Raw genomic sequence first — 16289 nt, forward strand, 5'->3', positions numbered from 1 at the left:
GGTAAACAAATGTTTGCTGGATGCATTTCCTTGAAAACGATGCACCTCTTTTTAGAACTTCTACTTATGTATTTATTTTAGGGTTTGAAAGTATGTTTAACCTTCATGCAACATTTTTTTGGCACAGTTGAAAAATCAAATCAACAGACAAGTTTAAAAATCAGCTGTTTGAAATGGGAACAAATGAATTACAACGAATGTAAACACTTTCAAATGGCTCATTCAAAATGTCAAAAACTGTATTTGACATAAACAGTTTACACATCGGTTTAAATGGAAATAATTTTCAACAAATTTCTTTTAAGTTCACATATTCGCTGTCTGGTCCATATGCCTTTTTCTGTAAGGATTTTTATATATTAAAAATATTTATTAATCCAATTATTGCTGTTTTCTTGATATTCATTTTTCAATTTCTTCGCGAAATATTTTATTTTTAAGACAATTCGTGCTAAGCACAAATTAAGTCAGTAAAGTCGATGATTTTAGCATAACATAAAATGGTATTGTGATTTAACTGACAACTGTATAATCAGCCTCAAGTTTATTTAGCCAATATATTTAAGAAGAATAAATTTTTGGGAATAAATAAAATCCGAAATTTTACTCGTCATGCAAAAATAGGAAACGTAAATTATCTTTAATTATTTTTTGTTTGCATTTCGTAATTTTCAGGAGATCAAGTATTGATGAAGAAAATTCATCATTAAATCCACAGCTATGAGCAATTAAATAATTACTCATATTGTAATTCTACACTTTTTTGAGTATTTATTACATATAATTTACATGTGATATATTTATTTAGGTTTAAAAAAAAAAACTAAGCTATGAACAAAGGAAAGATTATAATTTAATTGTTCCTTAACTTTGCCTTATATATATATAAGATCAAAATGGATGAGTACTACTATATTAAATTACAATTTCACATTATGTGAATGTAGTGTACAAAAATTTATTATATTACGTTAAAATAAACAAAATGATTTAAGGTAATAAATTACGACTTCCAATAAACCGAAGCGTATATTTATTATAAAATATATATAAGATATATGCATTAATTTCTATTTTTAAATCTTTTACCAATTTTATAGCGAGAGAAAAATAAAATTTAAATTTTGGTTTCCCATTAATAACCTTAATATTTTATTCCGATGAAGCATCCTTTTGAGACATCCGGTAGTTTATTGCTCTTGTTGCTTGATAAAGTTGTGATAGTCCTACAAAAAGATTGACGGATAGTAATGAATAATTTTTCGGTATTATTACAACCGAGTAACGTGACCATATAAAACCAGTCATAGCCAAAACAACAGATTGATTAATCGATAATTTTTCAACAGGTCGTTTTAAATCCTTAATGCCAGCAATAACAAGTCCCTTAAAATAGAAATAGATATATTACCAATATATTTAATATGATTAGCTAGAAATTATGTACCCATTTAAATAGAGGAGCCCAGAAAAATACCGTCTTTGGTCCTGAAAAGTAAGTAAGTAAGAATTACCAACAATGCTATTTAAGAAATATAATAGAAATTTTTATTAAAAAATACAGTTTACCTGCTGGATGTTCCCAAAATGCACGTCCTGTTTTCGGTACCAATGGATCTACGACACTAATGATTCCATTATAAATCTTACTTGGCAAACCCATTTTAGCTTAACACAAAATTTTTTGCTATAATTTTCGTACAGAAATGGTATTAAACACTATTATTTATAGATAATGTATAGTGTATAATATAATATATACTACATATTATATGAGTATATAATATATTTATATTACACACATATATGTATAACATCAATATATTGCATTTGAAACTTACAAAAATCAAAGTATATATATCAATGTATATATGCTGAATGGGGACCCGTCTCATATAAACTATTTTATAAATTATACAAAAGTTTGCATTTTTAAATAACTCACTACGCCAAAGCTTGGCACAGCATATATATTTGTTACTAATGGGGATAATACTAAATTAAATTTAGATACAAAAAATTTTTCAGTTTAATTTTTGTATATGAATATAAAAGTTAAAAACAAACGACAAATATTACGCATACCTAGATTAAAAATTAATATAGAAATATTTTCAATCACTTAAAAGCAGATATAATTATTTTAATTTAAAAGTGTTAATAATAGGCCTTTTCGGTGGCTCGCAAGTATGGCAAAAAAACAGCAAGTTGTTGGCCTATACTGGCCAAAATGTAGGCAAAACAACCACACTATAAAAAAAGTGTTACCAACATAATTAGCGAACTATTGTGTACCTTCATTGGAAACTCCAACGAATATTGCAATCATATGTAAACAAAATTTAAAAATTGGAAAAAAAATTCAATTTCAATGTTTTATTTTGAAATTTCCAACGTTTTTACAAATCCTTTTAATTCTGTAGTCATTTTAAAGTTCAACTTATATTAATTATATTTTTTTTCCAAAATGTAATTTATTTGCATTATATGCACATATGCAAGATTTACTATTGCGAAAACATTGCACTTAACAGATTGCAACAGTGATGCCAATGTCTCGCGTAGACAATACAAGTCAGCATGCATTTTTTGCCATACTTGTGAGCCACCGAAAAGGCCTATTATTCATTTTAATTTTCAATTTTATATTGATTATTTTTTTACAAAATGTAGTTTGCTTGCATTATATGCACATATGCGAAATGTGCTCTTTACAAAAACAAAACATTTGACAGACTGCAACAGTGATGCCAATTTTTGCTTAGTGCCTATAGGCCAGCAACTTGCTGTTTTTTGCTACAGGTAATAGCTGCCAAAAGCACCAAATACAATATTTGCGCTTAACTTAAAATACATATTTGTTTAATATATTATTAATAAGTATTTATTACTGGAACAGAGCTAATTTGAATAATTAATTTCACAGTTTATACTTAAAACACTACTTTTATATTTTCATTAAATACTTATTTTTAATAAATACGTAACGTTGACCAAACGTTATCATGCATTCGCCTCATATTAAAAATTCCGTCCAAATAAATTTTAGAAATCCTTTTTTCGGGGTAAGTTGGTAACACCGTAACATATTATAATGATTTTGTTCGTTTAGAGTAAGCAGATGTATTTTGCGATTATTACTAATGAGAATTTTTGGAACAAAAAATAGGAACAAAAAATTTTATGCTACAAATAGAGTTTTTTATGCTGTCATTAAAAATGTTGAATAAGCATTATGATAACTCTGATTTATTTAAATTATTATCGTACAAAATATTCAAATGTGGTCATTATACGTTCGTAATCCGTTTCATGCCAATGCTCCAATAACGAATATAACTAACCAAACATTTCTATAACGAAGGAACTAGTATTTCAAAGCCTTCGTTTTAGTTTGAAAGAGCTAGAACATGCAGTGAACGTCTTTCACCAAACAGGTGATACAATTTTAGTTAATGTATTAAGTATCTAACATAGCCCTTTCTTAAAAAATCCATAGTTCCAAAAGTGCTGAATTTTTTTCAGAAACAACATCGGAAATAGGTTATTTAGGGCATTTCTTGAATCTCTGTTTCTACATTCATGAAATGTGTCATAAATGGTGATGACACATGGGCGGACAATAATCCTACAAAATTCTATGTAACGCTCACTACTTTCTACGACAGTGAGTTTCTTTCTCAGCAGAAACTAACGACCAAAATCTGTGTATAGGGTTAAATGGAAACACTTTAAAGCTATAGAAAGTATTGCAGGGAATATTAACTTTTTCTGAAATCTTTTTTTTACCTAATAGACGAGAAACACTGAAACGCTACACTTACATCTAATGTTATTTATTCTTAATAAATTCTTTTGTTATTTTATTCAAATTTTTAATTTTATGACTTAAGGATAAACAGGAGATTGAATCGAATAACTACTTACTTGAGAGGTATATTGTGGCATGTATATCATTTGACTTTAATACATACTATATTGAATAGATTTTTGAAGAAATTCTTTCATATTTTATTGAAATAGAATGGAGTTCACATTTGAATAGAATATACAAATATTTTAAATACATATTTAAAATAACATATTTGTAGGTATAATGAGTACGAAAAGAATATGTGATCTACCCGTAAATCTGTTTTCATGCCTTATTGTTTGAAATTAATCTTTGTATTTTTATATCAGAAACAGGCAATTGTTTCCCAATTTTTTTGTTACTTAATTCATGCTACTTCAGATTTAATGCACCCTAGTCAAGACCTCTTGCTTACACCAAAAATTTATTGCACTAATTAATAAATATTAACAGAACAAATAAATCATTTAATTTTGACTTTAAGTAGACTTAAATAATTTGGTGAGCTCAGTTAATTCCAATAAATTGTCAAATTTAACTGACTGTGCTACCTGTACTATTTACCAAGTTTCGGGCCATAAATTGATGAAACAAGATACATATATATAAGCTGATCAAGAATTTATATACTGTAAAAACAAGTTTATATATTACCAGTAATGGGTGGTTATAAAGCCATGACGGTGATTAAACTCTAGTTAGATCGATGACTGGAGGTTCGGCACCAATAATGAATGTTGAAAGTCATTTAATTTGATTTGATTTGTATAAATAATATAAGAACACTTAACAAAAAAACATTTTTTTCAAAATATTTATATTAAATACAAACACATTTCTTACGAAATATTTAATTAAATTTAATGTATACCTTAATGGTTTTCATATCGTTTATTTAGCCAAATTTAGACAAAATTCGTTATTTTAAGAAATTAAAAACATTTTTTTTATATTTCACAGATTAAAATTTGAATTTATTTTAAACTTATAATTAATATAAATTTAAATTATATTCATGTTTACCAAATAATAATCGTTACTTTGAAACATAAATATTATTTATACAAAAATAGTGTTCCAAATCTCCAAAATAAAATAAAGAGTTCATTATAGTTTAAAATTTTTACAATAAAATTAATTTATAAATAAATTCAGTATTTTGCATGTTGTTACTTAGTATGAGTAGATATAAAATATTTCGTTTTTTTTTTTAATTTTTACTTTTAGATACTACATAATTTGGAGACGTATTGGTAATATGTGAAACAGAAATTTTATATTTAATATGTATTATTATTGTATTATTACATAAATTTATGTAAATTATATGGACTTGAGTTAATCTTTCGCAACTACATTGTGTTGCAACTTAAAACATTACTTTTTTATAATTATTTATTATGTTATTTTTTTTTTCTTTTGATAAATATTGTATATAAACAACTTGAAGAATGAAGTTAGCAAGTGCAATTGATCGATTTGATATTGTTGCAACCTAGTCTTTTTTTTTTGCTAACTTTTAGTTGTTAATATTAATTTTGTTATTGAGGTTTTTTTAGCTGGTTGTGACCTCAATTAATAGTTACTGCACTACTGCGTTGTTAAAAGTTAAAAGAATTCTGTAATTTGTCACCATCCGGATCAAATTGGAATTGTGAACCATCTGTAGCTGGCTGTAAAATAGGTTGCTCAGCCTAAAAATACAAAATTTAATTGTTGAATTTATCATATTTTCAAAATTTAAAAATATATTGACCTCATCTGAGAAATATTGCTCAATGATTTCGTAGGCTAATTTGTAAATATCAACATTCTCATGATTTTGTAATCTCTCTATTTTTTCAAGACCATCACATTCTTCTATTAAGTTTGCAACCTCCTGAACATGACCTTCAGCCATTTTGAGCATATTATGTAGACCATCAAGTACAACCTAAAAATATTATTGAAGTTTATTTTTAATTTATCGGATTTATGGAGCTTATTTCTACATAAAACAAAAAATTTTTATATATATTTACATAATTTTAATATGTTTGAAAACGAAACCGATGAAAATATAATATACATATATATGTACAAACAATTTATAAAGATGCTCATAAAAAAGATTATAAATGCTCAAATATATTTTATAATTGTACTTACATTTATTACTTGTATATCCTGGCATGAAAGCAAATCGCAGAAAGGTGGAATCACACCTTCTTTGATTAAAGTGAAAACTTGGTCGCGATTGCCACTGATTGTTAAATTGCTAATGGCCCAAGCGGCTTCCTTTTGTGTTTGGAATTCTCCTTTGCTCAAATTTTCAATAATTTTTGGTAACAAACCAACATTTATAACGGCTTGCACTTGAGACTGATTACCAGCGGTGATGTTGGAAAGGAACCAAACGGCTTCCTTACGAATTTTCTCCTTTGTGTGAGACAACAATGCTGGGAAGTACGCAAGCGCATCAAAATTCAGCACCACCTGTGTTTGTTCATCTGATCCAGTTACAATATTACCAACTGCACGTAGTGCTGCAGTCTGTACCTTAACTTCGGCGTGTCCCAATAATGGTATTAACTTTGGTACAATTCCACTTTCTATAACCATTTGAATTTGATCATTACCGCCATCAGTTAAATAACTTATAGCCCAAACTGTATCCACCAATATGTTTGTGTCGGTGTGATGTATGAGCATATTTAAAGCAGGCAAAATTTCATGTATAGTTGCTGCTGGAGGCGGGGGATCTTTATTACGGCACAAATTGACAATAACCCATGTTACATTTCGCAAAAATGATATTGGTATATCAGGCTTAATGAAAGATAACAATGGTTGCACCACACCATGTTTGATGACATAGTCACGCAATTCGGGTCCATCACCAATAATATTACCTAAAGCCCAAACTGCTTGTTCACAAACATTAGGAGCAGGAGAAGAGAGTAACTGTAGGAAAAGAGGGACAGCGCCGGCATGAACCACCTATATAGAAGTGTGCCATTTTTATTTGTTTTTGAAACGTATTTAACTAAACAAACCTGATTTGTTTGGTCGGATGTACCAGATGCAATGTTGGTTAAAGCCCATGCTGCTTCGAACTGTAACATTGTATGGTCATGCTGCTTCAAACATTCTACCAATATCGGTAATATATCACTTTTAATGAGGTCATTTATTGGTGGATTTTTATCGGACGACAGTAGCTTCCTAGCAGCTTGTACTGCAGCTAACTGTTGTTCGGGCTTAGATGAATCTGCAGCCGCTTCTGCTAAATTTTTTAAATTGATTGTATTTGGTAGCTGATCATCTTCATCTGTGTTTGAATCAACGTTGGGTACGTTACGACGTTTCAATATAGTTTCTTCACGTTTATTCTTCCGTAATTCTACCGTCACTTCATTGCGCCGACGACGCATTTCCTAAAAACACAAAATATATTTTGTATATAATAAAAATCACATATTTTTTATCAAATTCAATTTAACACCTCACGAGTAATTTTATTTCCTTTCATTATTTATTTTTCTAACATATATTCGATAGCAAAAATAACAATTTGACATCAATGATTCACATTATTTAAAATAGACTAATTTTATTTATTACAATTGTCTTGAAATTTAGCTAAAAATTAATATAAAATACATGCACAAACTAAAATTATATATTATTTAGGCTAAAAATAGTAAAAACAAAAATAAATTTTGAAGTTTTTAAATAATAAAGTTACTATTTAAATATCCTTAGCAATTTTTTTTACTTTTTTTATATTCATGCAATAAGGCGTGGTAAATTTAGTAGGCGTTCATATACTTACATCCTGATCCTTCCCTTTGTTCTTAAAATTTTGCAGGCGGTTCGTTCCAGGTTCTAAGGAGGTCATCTTAAATACTTCTTTTGTGGAATTTAAATATGGATTTTTAATTGATATTCAATATATTTTCAAGAACGTACAGAAAAAAATTACGGAGCAAGTCGTTTAATCATCGTTGAATACACGAGACGAACACAAAACACGATGTAAAAAGGAAATGGCGAAGAAAATTTTTTGATTAAATAAATTTTGATTATATGTTTGTTAAATTTGTAAAGTGCTATGATTTGTTAACTTACTATATAATTTGCCACTAATCGGTTCCAAAACTTATTAAAATAAAAATATACGTCTACGTGCAATTAAAATTATTTTCTCAAACCGTCTACAAAAATGTCAGAGTACTCGGCTACTATTCATTCGATTTCGAATTTTCGAGCAAGCATGACTAAAACGACATTGTTAAGTTAGCCATGATTGATTTATTTATATTAATAAATAAATATATGTATATTTGTACATACAAAGTTTCTGGAAAAATCTACTTAAAAATTATAAACATTATAGAATTATTATTATATATTGTTGAAGAAATGTATATTTAAATAATATAATAAATTATATAAGTATTTTCTGCTAGTTTTTACTTATTTCCCATTCTCCGTATATTTGCAAGCAGTTATGAGCATTTCATCTCTTTTCAAAATTTTCCAACTTTTATTTTGAAATCCATATTAATTTATTATATGAATATATAATATATATTTACATATATATATAGCATATTATACATATTATATTTTACTTTACATATATTAAGCTTTACTAATACTGTATATTATATATATATAATATATTATATATGCTGTATTATGCCTTAAGCATGATATAGACGATGCTACACATCTGCACACCAAGTATGAAGTTCAAGTATGCGCTTTGCTATATATTTTGAAACAAGGTATGCATACTTCATTTTGATTTATTTTCTACAGCGTTTAGAACAATAGCGAAGCAAGATCAGAATGCAAAATAGTAATCGAAACTAAAGGAATTGAGATGATGATAATAGCAACAAGTTATTTATTTCATTATATAAAGATTTCATATTTCTTAGAATTAATCATAATTTCTTAATTGAATTCTTAAAACTAAAATTATTTTTAATTTAATTTTTTAAAATGTTGCATTTTAATATTTTTATTCACAAAATAATTTTTAAAATATAAAAACTTACTTAAAAAATGTTTTTAGCACAAAATAATTTTTAAAATATATGAACGCTCACCAAAATTCTTAAATTATGAGAAGTCTGCAGATTTCGATATACACAAGTAGACATGTGTGCAGACTTAACAAACAATTGAATAGTTTTAATTTTACCGCATACATGTCTCAGACTGAAATTTGGTATGCAAACTTGAATATAGACGGTGCGATTTGGTACCACGCATACTTTGTCTGCAAACATGTAGCATCGTCTATATCCTGCTTTACATATATTAAACTTTACGAATACTCTCTTTAAAAAAAATTAAAATTATCTAATTGTCAATTGTAATCTTTATTTGTGCTATATATGCACAAAATATAAGTACATTAATTTTTGTAAGATTTAACTGTTTTCAATTATTTGTATTGTTTTAAAAAAATAATTTCTATGAATTTTTCAGATCTTTTTGAATTTTTGTTTTTGTTTTGGCACATCATGAACAGTGCAAATTTTATAAGTACAAGAAATAAAATTATATACAAAATATAACAATTATTCAGACTTAACTATTTAAATCACAATAGTACTAATTTTTTCTTTCAGAGTAGCAAAGATATACTCGGGATTTAAATTTTTTGAATTATTTCACTACTTTCATATATTTTTTAACAACTTCATTACATCTTTATGACATTAAGAAATTCTTATCCTATTTATATTGTATTATTTATTAAGTAAATTTAAATTATCTTTAGTTCTCGATTCAATTACATTAGAAAGTATTTCGGTAGACAAAATCACAAATGAGCTGTTCTTGTATTTACTTGAAATTTACTCGAAAAAATTTTACTAAAATTTCGAGTACGGTAAATTAGATATTACCGTTGTGAACATTTTAAAAGATGTTTAATAAATAAATAAATAAATTTGAAAACTTTTAACCAAAAATAATAAATAAGAGCAAGAAATAAATATATACATAAGTGCAGTGTAAAAAATCCCTAGGAAATTTTAATTTACTTTACTCAATTTACTCAAACACGCACACAGCCTATATAATAATTATATATCCAATTAATAAAAACAAAGATTTTATTTAATACTTACTCTCTTAATGCCTTTGTTTTTAGCTCAACTGTTGATTGTTTACATTTTACATATAAAACATATGACAGATATTTCAAATTTTGTTAATATCCTTTGCGGGAAATATATTTTTAAGGGTTGCATTCGTCATTTTTTGCCTTAAATGTGTTGATTTATTGATAATGAGCTCATTTATATGAAAGCACTTTAGATATAGGGGAAAAATAATGCCAAAGTCTCACTTAATAAAAGCAAAGTTCATTAGTACAATCATAGCATAACATTAATGAATGAGATACAATTAAGAAATTTTTATAAACATTTTTAAGAAAACTGGCAACGGTGCTTGCATTCTAGCTTTACATCTTTTAGTTTGTACTATATCACAATTTGACACATAAGTAGAAATCAGATTCTTCAATGATTTATATGCTCAGTAAAAAATCAAAACAAAAATAATATGCAATAGCTATTGTGATTTCTTCAGTAGAAGACAGTTTCTTTATTGATAAAATCATCTCTCTTAATATGGATGCTAAAGAGCTTAATGCAACACAAAATAGTAGAATTGTAATTAAAGAAGAAAAAATTGACCTCGAAATTGAATCAAGATTAAGTTCTATAAATACAAAAATTAAAAAAGAGATTGACGAACCCCCCATAAATGATGAACAGGAACATATAAATGATAACGATGGTAATAATTCGAGTGGTACAGAATATAATACAGACTCGGACAAAGAAGTGGACAAGAAATCAATAATTCCTGCGAAGTCCTCAAATGAGATTCTGGCGGAGCTGTTTAGTGTTTTCAATGCAGCACCACCAAAGGAGCTGCTCAACGATGACAATCTGTTGAAAAAAACTAAAAAAAGTAAAAAACATAAGAAAGAGAAGAAGCGTAAGCACAGAAAGGCAAGTGATGCGTCGGCGGAAAGTGATATCAGCGCTGATGGAACCAACCTAACAAATGGAAAGCATAAACATAAAAAACGAAAAAAACATAAACACAAGGATGATAAGCACAAGGACAAAACTAAAGAAAAACATCGGCGTGATAATTTAAAAGATTGCATCAAGGAGACGAAGCTTGAAAAAAATGTATATATTAAAGAAGAACCTGTAGAAGAAGACCAAGAAATTAGCTCAAAAAAACGTAAAATGCAATCAAATGATGCAGAATATCCTAAGTCCAAGCAAGTATGTAAAAATGAACACAATTCGCATCACGTCAACAATGACCATCGGGAACGAGGAAAAAGCACACGAGAACGAGCACATCAAAACGACGCTAGCATTAAAACGGAACCAATTGAAAATAACATCAGATCTGTTGAACAGAACGGTCACATATCCGAAATTTCACTTTCAGATGAAGAAACTTATTTAAGGGAGCGTCAACATGTAAATGAGAAGCTCAGCGTAAAGAACAACCGAAACAGAAACGATTTCTTTAAAGGGTATGATAGACGTAGAAACCGAGATCATTACAACAGACGTGATAATAGGTCTTCACGGCATAATTACAGTAGGTCACGCAGTAGATCTCGTTCACATGATCTAGGTATTGATAAGAAACGTCTGTTAGAAATTGCACGAAAAAATGCCATAAGTATGTTTAAACGAGGAAATTTACCAGGAGCAGATAATATGTCTCAAGAAATCAAAGATAAAGTGCTACTTAAAATGCGTTACGGCGGTCGTACGGTACAAGATCTGACTGATTTCTGTAAAAAGATTTCTAACGGAGAGAATTTGTCTGATTTGAGTTCTGACGAAGACTCTGACGTCGATAAAAATGGTAACACAAAAGCTTTCCATCATCCATTTGAACTTAAAGAACGGGAACCTATTGTGATGCATATACGTAACGCTACTACGACAGTATCTCGAAACACTACTGAAGATAGCACCAAAGCCATTACCATGCAATTTCCGGTATCGTCTGGTCAGCAACATAGGCTTAAAGAAACTTGGGTGCCAGTCGAAGTTAAAGACAAACTGGTACCACTTCCCGCTCTACCGGCCGTTAATCAAACCACGAGTATTTTCAGAAATGTGAGAAAAAATGTTTTTGAAAAGCCCGTGCCACATGCGGAGCAAGAGCCAGCTTTTATCTCTACTACCGTAAATGTTTCCAATACAAATGAGCCAAGTAAAGTGCCTACAACGAATGCTGTTGCAATTATAGCGCCGGTTAGTAAACCAATCACTACTACGCCCAATTGTCTACCTCCGACACCAATTTTTAATACTTCAGTTGCTCCGCCGACACAAATCGTTACGCCTTTTGTGCCTGATGTTCCCGTACCATCTGCAAATACTAGTACTTTTCATGATTCTGTTTTTCCACAACCGCCTCCAGAAACACTTGATGTTTCAGCAATCGTAACAAAAAGATTAACTGCTATGCGACGACTTCAAGTAAGTTTATACTTTCCATTAGAATATATAAAATTATTTCCTAATATTTTGTATTTTGCAAGGATAATCCAAAAGATCCAGAAGCACTCAATATGATGTACAGTTCTCAAAAAGAAATGTCATCTTGGGCTTCCTCTAAGCATATGCCCGGACAATTTACAGGCAGTACGGGTGCAAATATACTTAAAGCACACGAGTTACACACTGGACCACAGGTTTGGGCACGAAGAGATCAGTTGATAACAACACAACCAGTAACTGGAGGCATGGGCATGCATTTGCTACAAAAAATGGGTTGGAAACCTGGTGAAGGTTTGGGAAGAGAAAAAACGGGCTCGCTGCAACCATTATTGCTTGATGTTAAACTGGACAAACGTGGTTTAGTATCTAAAGAAGATAATAGTGGCACACGACGCTTGCAACCAAGCAAAAAACAAAAGTGCAATAACATAACACCGGGACATAATAATATCCAAAATAAACATCCTGTATGTTTACTTAATGAAGTAACATCCAAACGTAAATGGACACCTCCACTATATACATTAGTCAGCGAACACGGACCTCCACATAGCAGAATGTTTATGTACTCTGTACAGGTAAATGGACAAAGTTTCAAACCTGAGAAAGCCTCTAACACGAAGAAAGAAGCTAAGATGTACGCTGCTAAGTTCTGTTTACAAGAGTATGGCATGTTGCCACGCGATGAAGTTTAATGTGGTTTTCAGATCCATGTAAAATGCACTTCTATAATATGCATATAAAATCTTTATTTATATTTAAAAATCAACTGATAAAACTTCTGTGTTAATGATTTGTTGTATATATTTTAATATTGTTTAACAAAAATTGAAATTATTCGATTATATAGTAGTCTTATTTAATTTAATAAAAGATACAAATTAAAATGAGTCTGATTGCCACTAGTTTGGCAAATCCATTTTACTTTATTAAAATTACAAGACTTTGTTGATTTATAAGTCATTAAATTGTATAGAAGAGATATATAGGATAGGGACTAAAATTTACGCCCGAACATGAATCGAAAAATCCAATCCTGGAAATTTTCCATCGGCCGACTTTAAATGTTTGTGAAAATTGTGGAAAACTAATAATTCAGGTAGGCAAGAGTTATTATCATCGACATCTGGTTTTAGCAACGATCGGCTCTATATCCTTTGCCGGTCAGGTAATTTTGACATCATCGACGATGGTATTGTTTTCAATTTATACATATAGGAATAAACACTGTTCTATAAGTTTAATTATGTCTACTCTATCAATATATGTGTGCATATACTCAAGAAATACTCAAGATTGATTAAGAAATTCCGATTTGTTGTTATCATAAGCTGCATCTATGACAACATGACAGGTGGAGGTTTACAGATTTCATGATCATGCAGAAATGATTAAGATGCAGTATTCAGTTCATTAGTATAATTATGTAGAATGAAGCTTTAATATGGAAAAATTTCATCTGCAGTTAAGATTTTTTTTGGTAATTGAATAAAAATTAAAAAAAGTCGATGCAGATATGACATTCTAGGAAACTCTAAAGGATTTTCTCTTGATTCATGAAAATCAGGAAAACAGGTATTAGTAATTCATATACATTCTTTTTATTTTATTTATTTTTATTCGACATATTTAAACATTCTCTATTGAATAATCACTATTTGCTACAGGTAGAATACCCTCCTTTGTGTAGTATATATATACATATAGTTACCTTGTGCAGTCATAGCATGATGTGGTATATATAAAAATGGCAGCGTAACGTTTTTGGTATACGGAGACAAAGTATTTGAGGGTTCTTTTTTAATTTTTAAAAATTTTTAAAAATGAAAGTAACCAGAGAAAGAAGTAAAAAAAAATATAATTTAATTTTCTTAAATAATATAATAATTAAGTAAAGTTTCTACAGTGGTAGAATGGTTTGCAAAAGTGTGCTGTATTTTTTCAACTACTCTAGCTGCTCTCAAGTACTCCATATATTCTGAATGACACAAACGTTTTAGGTCATTATATGTCAAGTGAAATTGGGAAATATGTGTTTTAGAAATACATACAGTAAATATTAATTAATTAAATTAATTTATGAGCTTTAACCTAAAGTTGGAACTATCCATGGCACAATTCTAGCCTAACATGAGCCTAGAACTGTTTCATAACAATTGTTATCGAAGATATTGTCCTATGCAAAGTATAGTAGACTACGAGTTTAAAATAGGTTTCTGGAATGTAGAAAATGTGATGCAATCAAGGCAAACAGCAGAGGCAGTAAAAAAAGTAATCTATAATGACAAGATAACGGCTATATAAGTGGAATTATTTTGTCAGAGTGTTGAGCAACAGTGTGGTTACACTACTAAGCAAGCTTATGTAAAGACAAAAGGGGAAGATTGCCTAAACCATCAACAAGTTATATCGGAGAAGTTGGTGTAAACGACTGTAAGCATTAAGCGGTGAGTAGAGGAATTTGAAGAAACATTGTAGCTAAAGCAATCATCCAGCAAATATTGCAAGTTTTTTTCAATAAGTTCTGTTACTGCTTGCTGAGTTCATCAAACCTATGATATCTTACTATACTTTCACTTTAGCAACTGCCAGAATATCAGTTGAAGGTATATCAACGTGTAAAATGGTACTCTTCGAATAGTATTAGTTATTCACGATAATAAAGTTACTGAACCTATATATAAGATTATTCTTCATTTACAACCACAATTACTTAAACATCAAAGTAACCTATAATATCCGTAATATCTTTTGTTATTATTAAAATATTAAATGGGCTTAAAACAATAAAGTCATATAAGGATAAGAAGTTAAGATAAGGAACAATGAGGATGAGGAACAATTTTTTTTTAATTATAAAGATATAATAATGTATAAACATCATATAATAGTAATTACAATATCTTTAAACTAATTTTATTATATTATTATATATTATATTATACTATATTATATATGTAATTATATTTTAGAAATAAAATTAGAAATAAAAGTACAATGAAACGTGAATATTCAGTCATTCATGGAATTTTGTGAAATGTCTTCTGAATGTCTGAGTAAAATATTTAAAAATAGATAAACATAGATAATTATATTATTATTGATATAGAATATGGCGCTACGACCGTCGGGTTTACCTTCGGGGCTTCAATAAAGAGTTGTATAGAATCTACTTTACAGAGGTTAATTGCATCTTCTTAGGAGTCTATTCCGTATGTACATTAGCTCAGGGTATTACATTAGCACAGCATATGTATGGCTGACTCTTCATTCTCTTCGCAGAATCTACAGTTTGCTTTCGTATATATGCTCAGTCTTGTAAGGTGCTATTTCAGTTTACAGTGTCCTGTTAAGATTTTTGTGATGATTGTAAGTTTTTCTTTTGATAAGTCCATACAATCTTGATATCTCCTATAGCTGCCAATAAGTAATTGAATTGTTTTAATTCTGGTAGATTATCTCAGTAATTCTAATTGTTCTGGTTCTCCTTTATTTTTATGAGAGAAAGTAGACTACGAGTTCAAAATTTTTATTTTTATGAGAGAAAGTAGACTACGAGTTCAAAATGATTGTAAGTTTTTCTTTTGATAAGTCCATACAATCTTGATATCTTCTATAACTGCCAAAGGGTAATTGAATTGTTTTAATTCTGGTAGATTATCAAAGTAATTTTAATTGTTCTGGTTCTCCTTTATTGTTATGAGAGAAAGAAGACTGTGTTTTAATTTCTATATGGTAGATTGAAAATATTATACCTTTCCTCTAATGTTCTCTACAGTTTATCTTGATTAGTTTTATTTTATGAAAGGTCAACTAATTTTGATGTATTGATCTAGATCAAGGTCAAAATATCTTTTTGTATAATAGATTTATAGAAGACA

At 29.0% G+C, this 16289-nt stretch overlaps 3 protein-coding genes across 5 annotated transcripts; 1 reads left to right on the top strand and 2 right to left on the bottom strand.

Annotated features, from left to right (window-relative positions):
* Positions 1–989: 989 nt before the first annotated feature.
* Positions 990–2013, bottom strand: LOC119682909 (mitochondrial pyruvate carrier 2-like). Its single transcript, XM_038096452.1, has 4 exons — positions 1842–2013; positions 1570–1687; positions 1448–1488; positions 990–1386 (listed from the first exon to the last, which is right to left on the bottom strand). Exons 2-4 carry the CDS (start codon positions 1661–1663, stop codon positions 1153–1155), a joined length of 369 nt encoding a protein of 122 aa, XP_037952380.1. The 5' UTR covers positions 1664–1687; positions 1842–2013; the 3' UTR covers positions 990–1152.
* Positions 2014–5067: 3054 nt separating this feature from the next.
* On the bottom strand, positions 5068–8105 carry LOC119678745 (importin subunit alpha-4). Of its 3 annotated transcripts, none has more exons than XM_038090760.1 (6): positions 7964–8105; positions 7668–7741; positions 6889–7269; positions 6002–6832; positions 5610–5786; positions 5068–5547 (listed from the first exon to the last, which is right to left on the bottom strand). In XM_038090760.1, the coding sequence occupies exons 2-6, from the start codon at positions 7731–7733 to the stop codon at positions 5455–5457; spliced, it is 1548 nt and encodes a 515-aa protein (XP_037946688.1). In that variant the 5' UTR covers positions 7734–7741; positions 7964–8105; the 3' UTR covers positions 5068–5454. The 3 variants fall into 3 exon arrangements, with proteins under 3 accessions (XP_037946688.1, XP_037946689.1, XP_037946690.1); XM_038090761.1 differs by having other exon boundaries at positions 7668–7744; positions 7964–8098; XM_038090762.1 differs by lacking the exons at positions 7668–7741; positions 7964–8105 and adding an exon at positions 7338–7379.
* Positions 8106–10370: 2265 nt separating this feature from the next.
* On the top strand, positions 10371–13248 carry LOC119679810 (protein SON). The gene is made up of 2 exons (XM_038092358.1): positions 10371–12387; positions 12450–13248. Exons 1-2 carry the CDS (start codon positions 10492–10494, stop codon positions 13101–13103), a joined length of 2550 nt encoding a protein of 849 aa, XP_037948286.1. The 5' UTR covers positions 10371–10491; the 3' UTR covers positions 13104–13248.
* The last annotated feature ends 3041 nt before the right edge of the window (positions 13249–16289 follow it).

The sequence above is a fragment of the Teleopsis dalmanni genome, chromosome 2 (assembly GCF_002237135.1).
Source record: "Teleopsis dalmanni isolate 2A chromosome 2, ASM223713v2, whole genome shotgun sequence".
Classification (NCBI taxonomy): domain Eukaryota; kingdom Metazoa; phylum Arthropoda; class Insecta; order Diptera; family Diopsidae; genus Teleopsis; species Teleopsis dalmanni.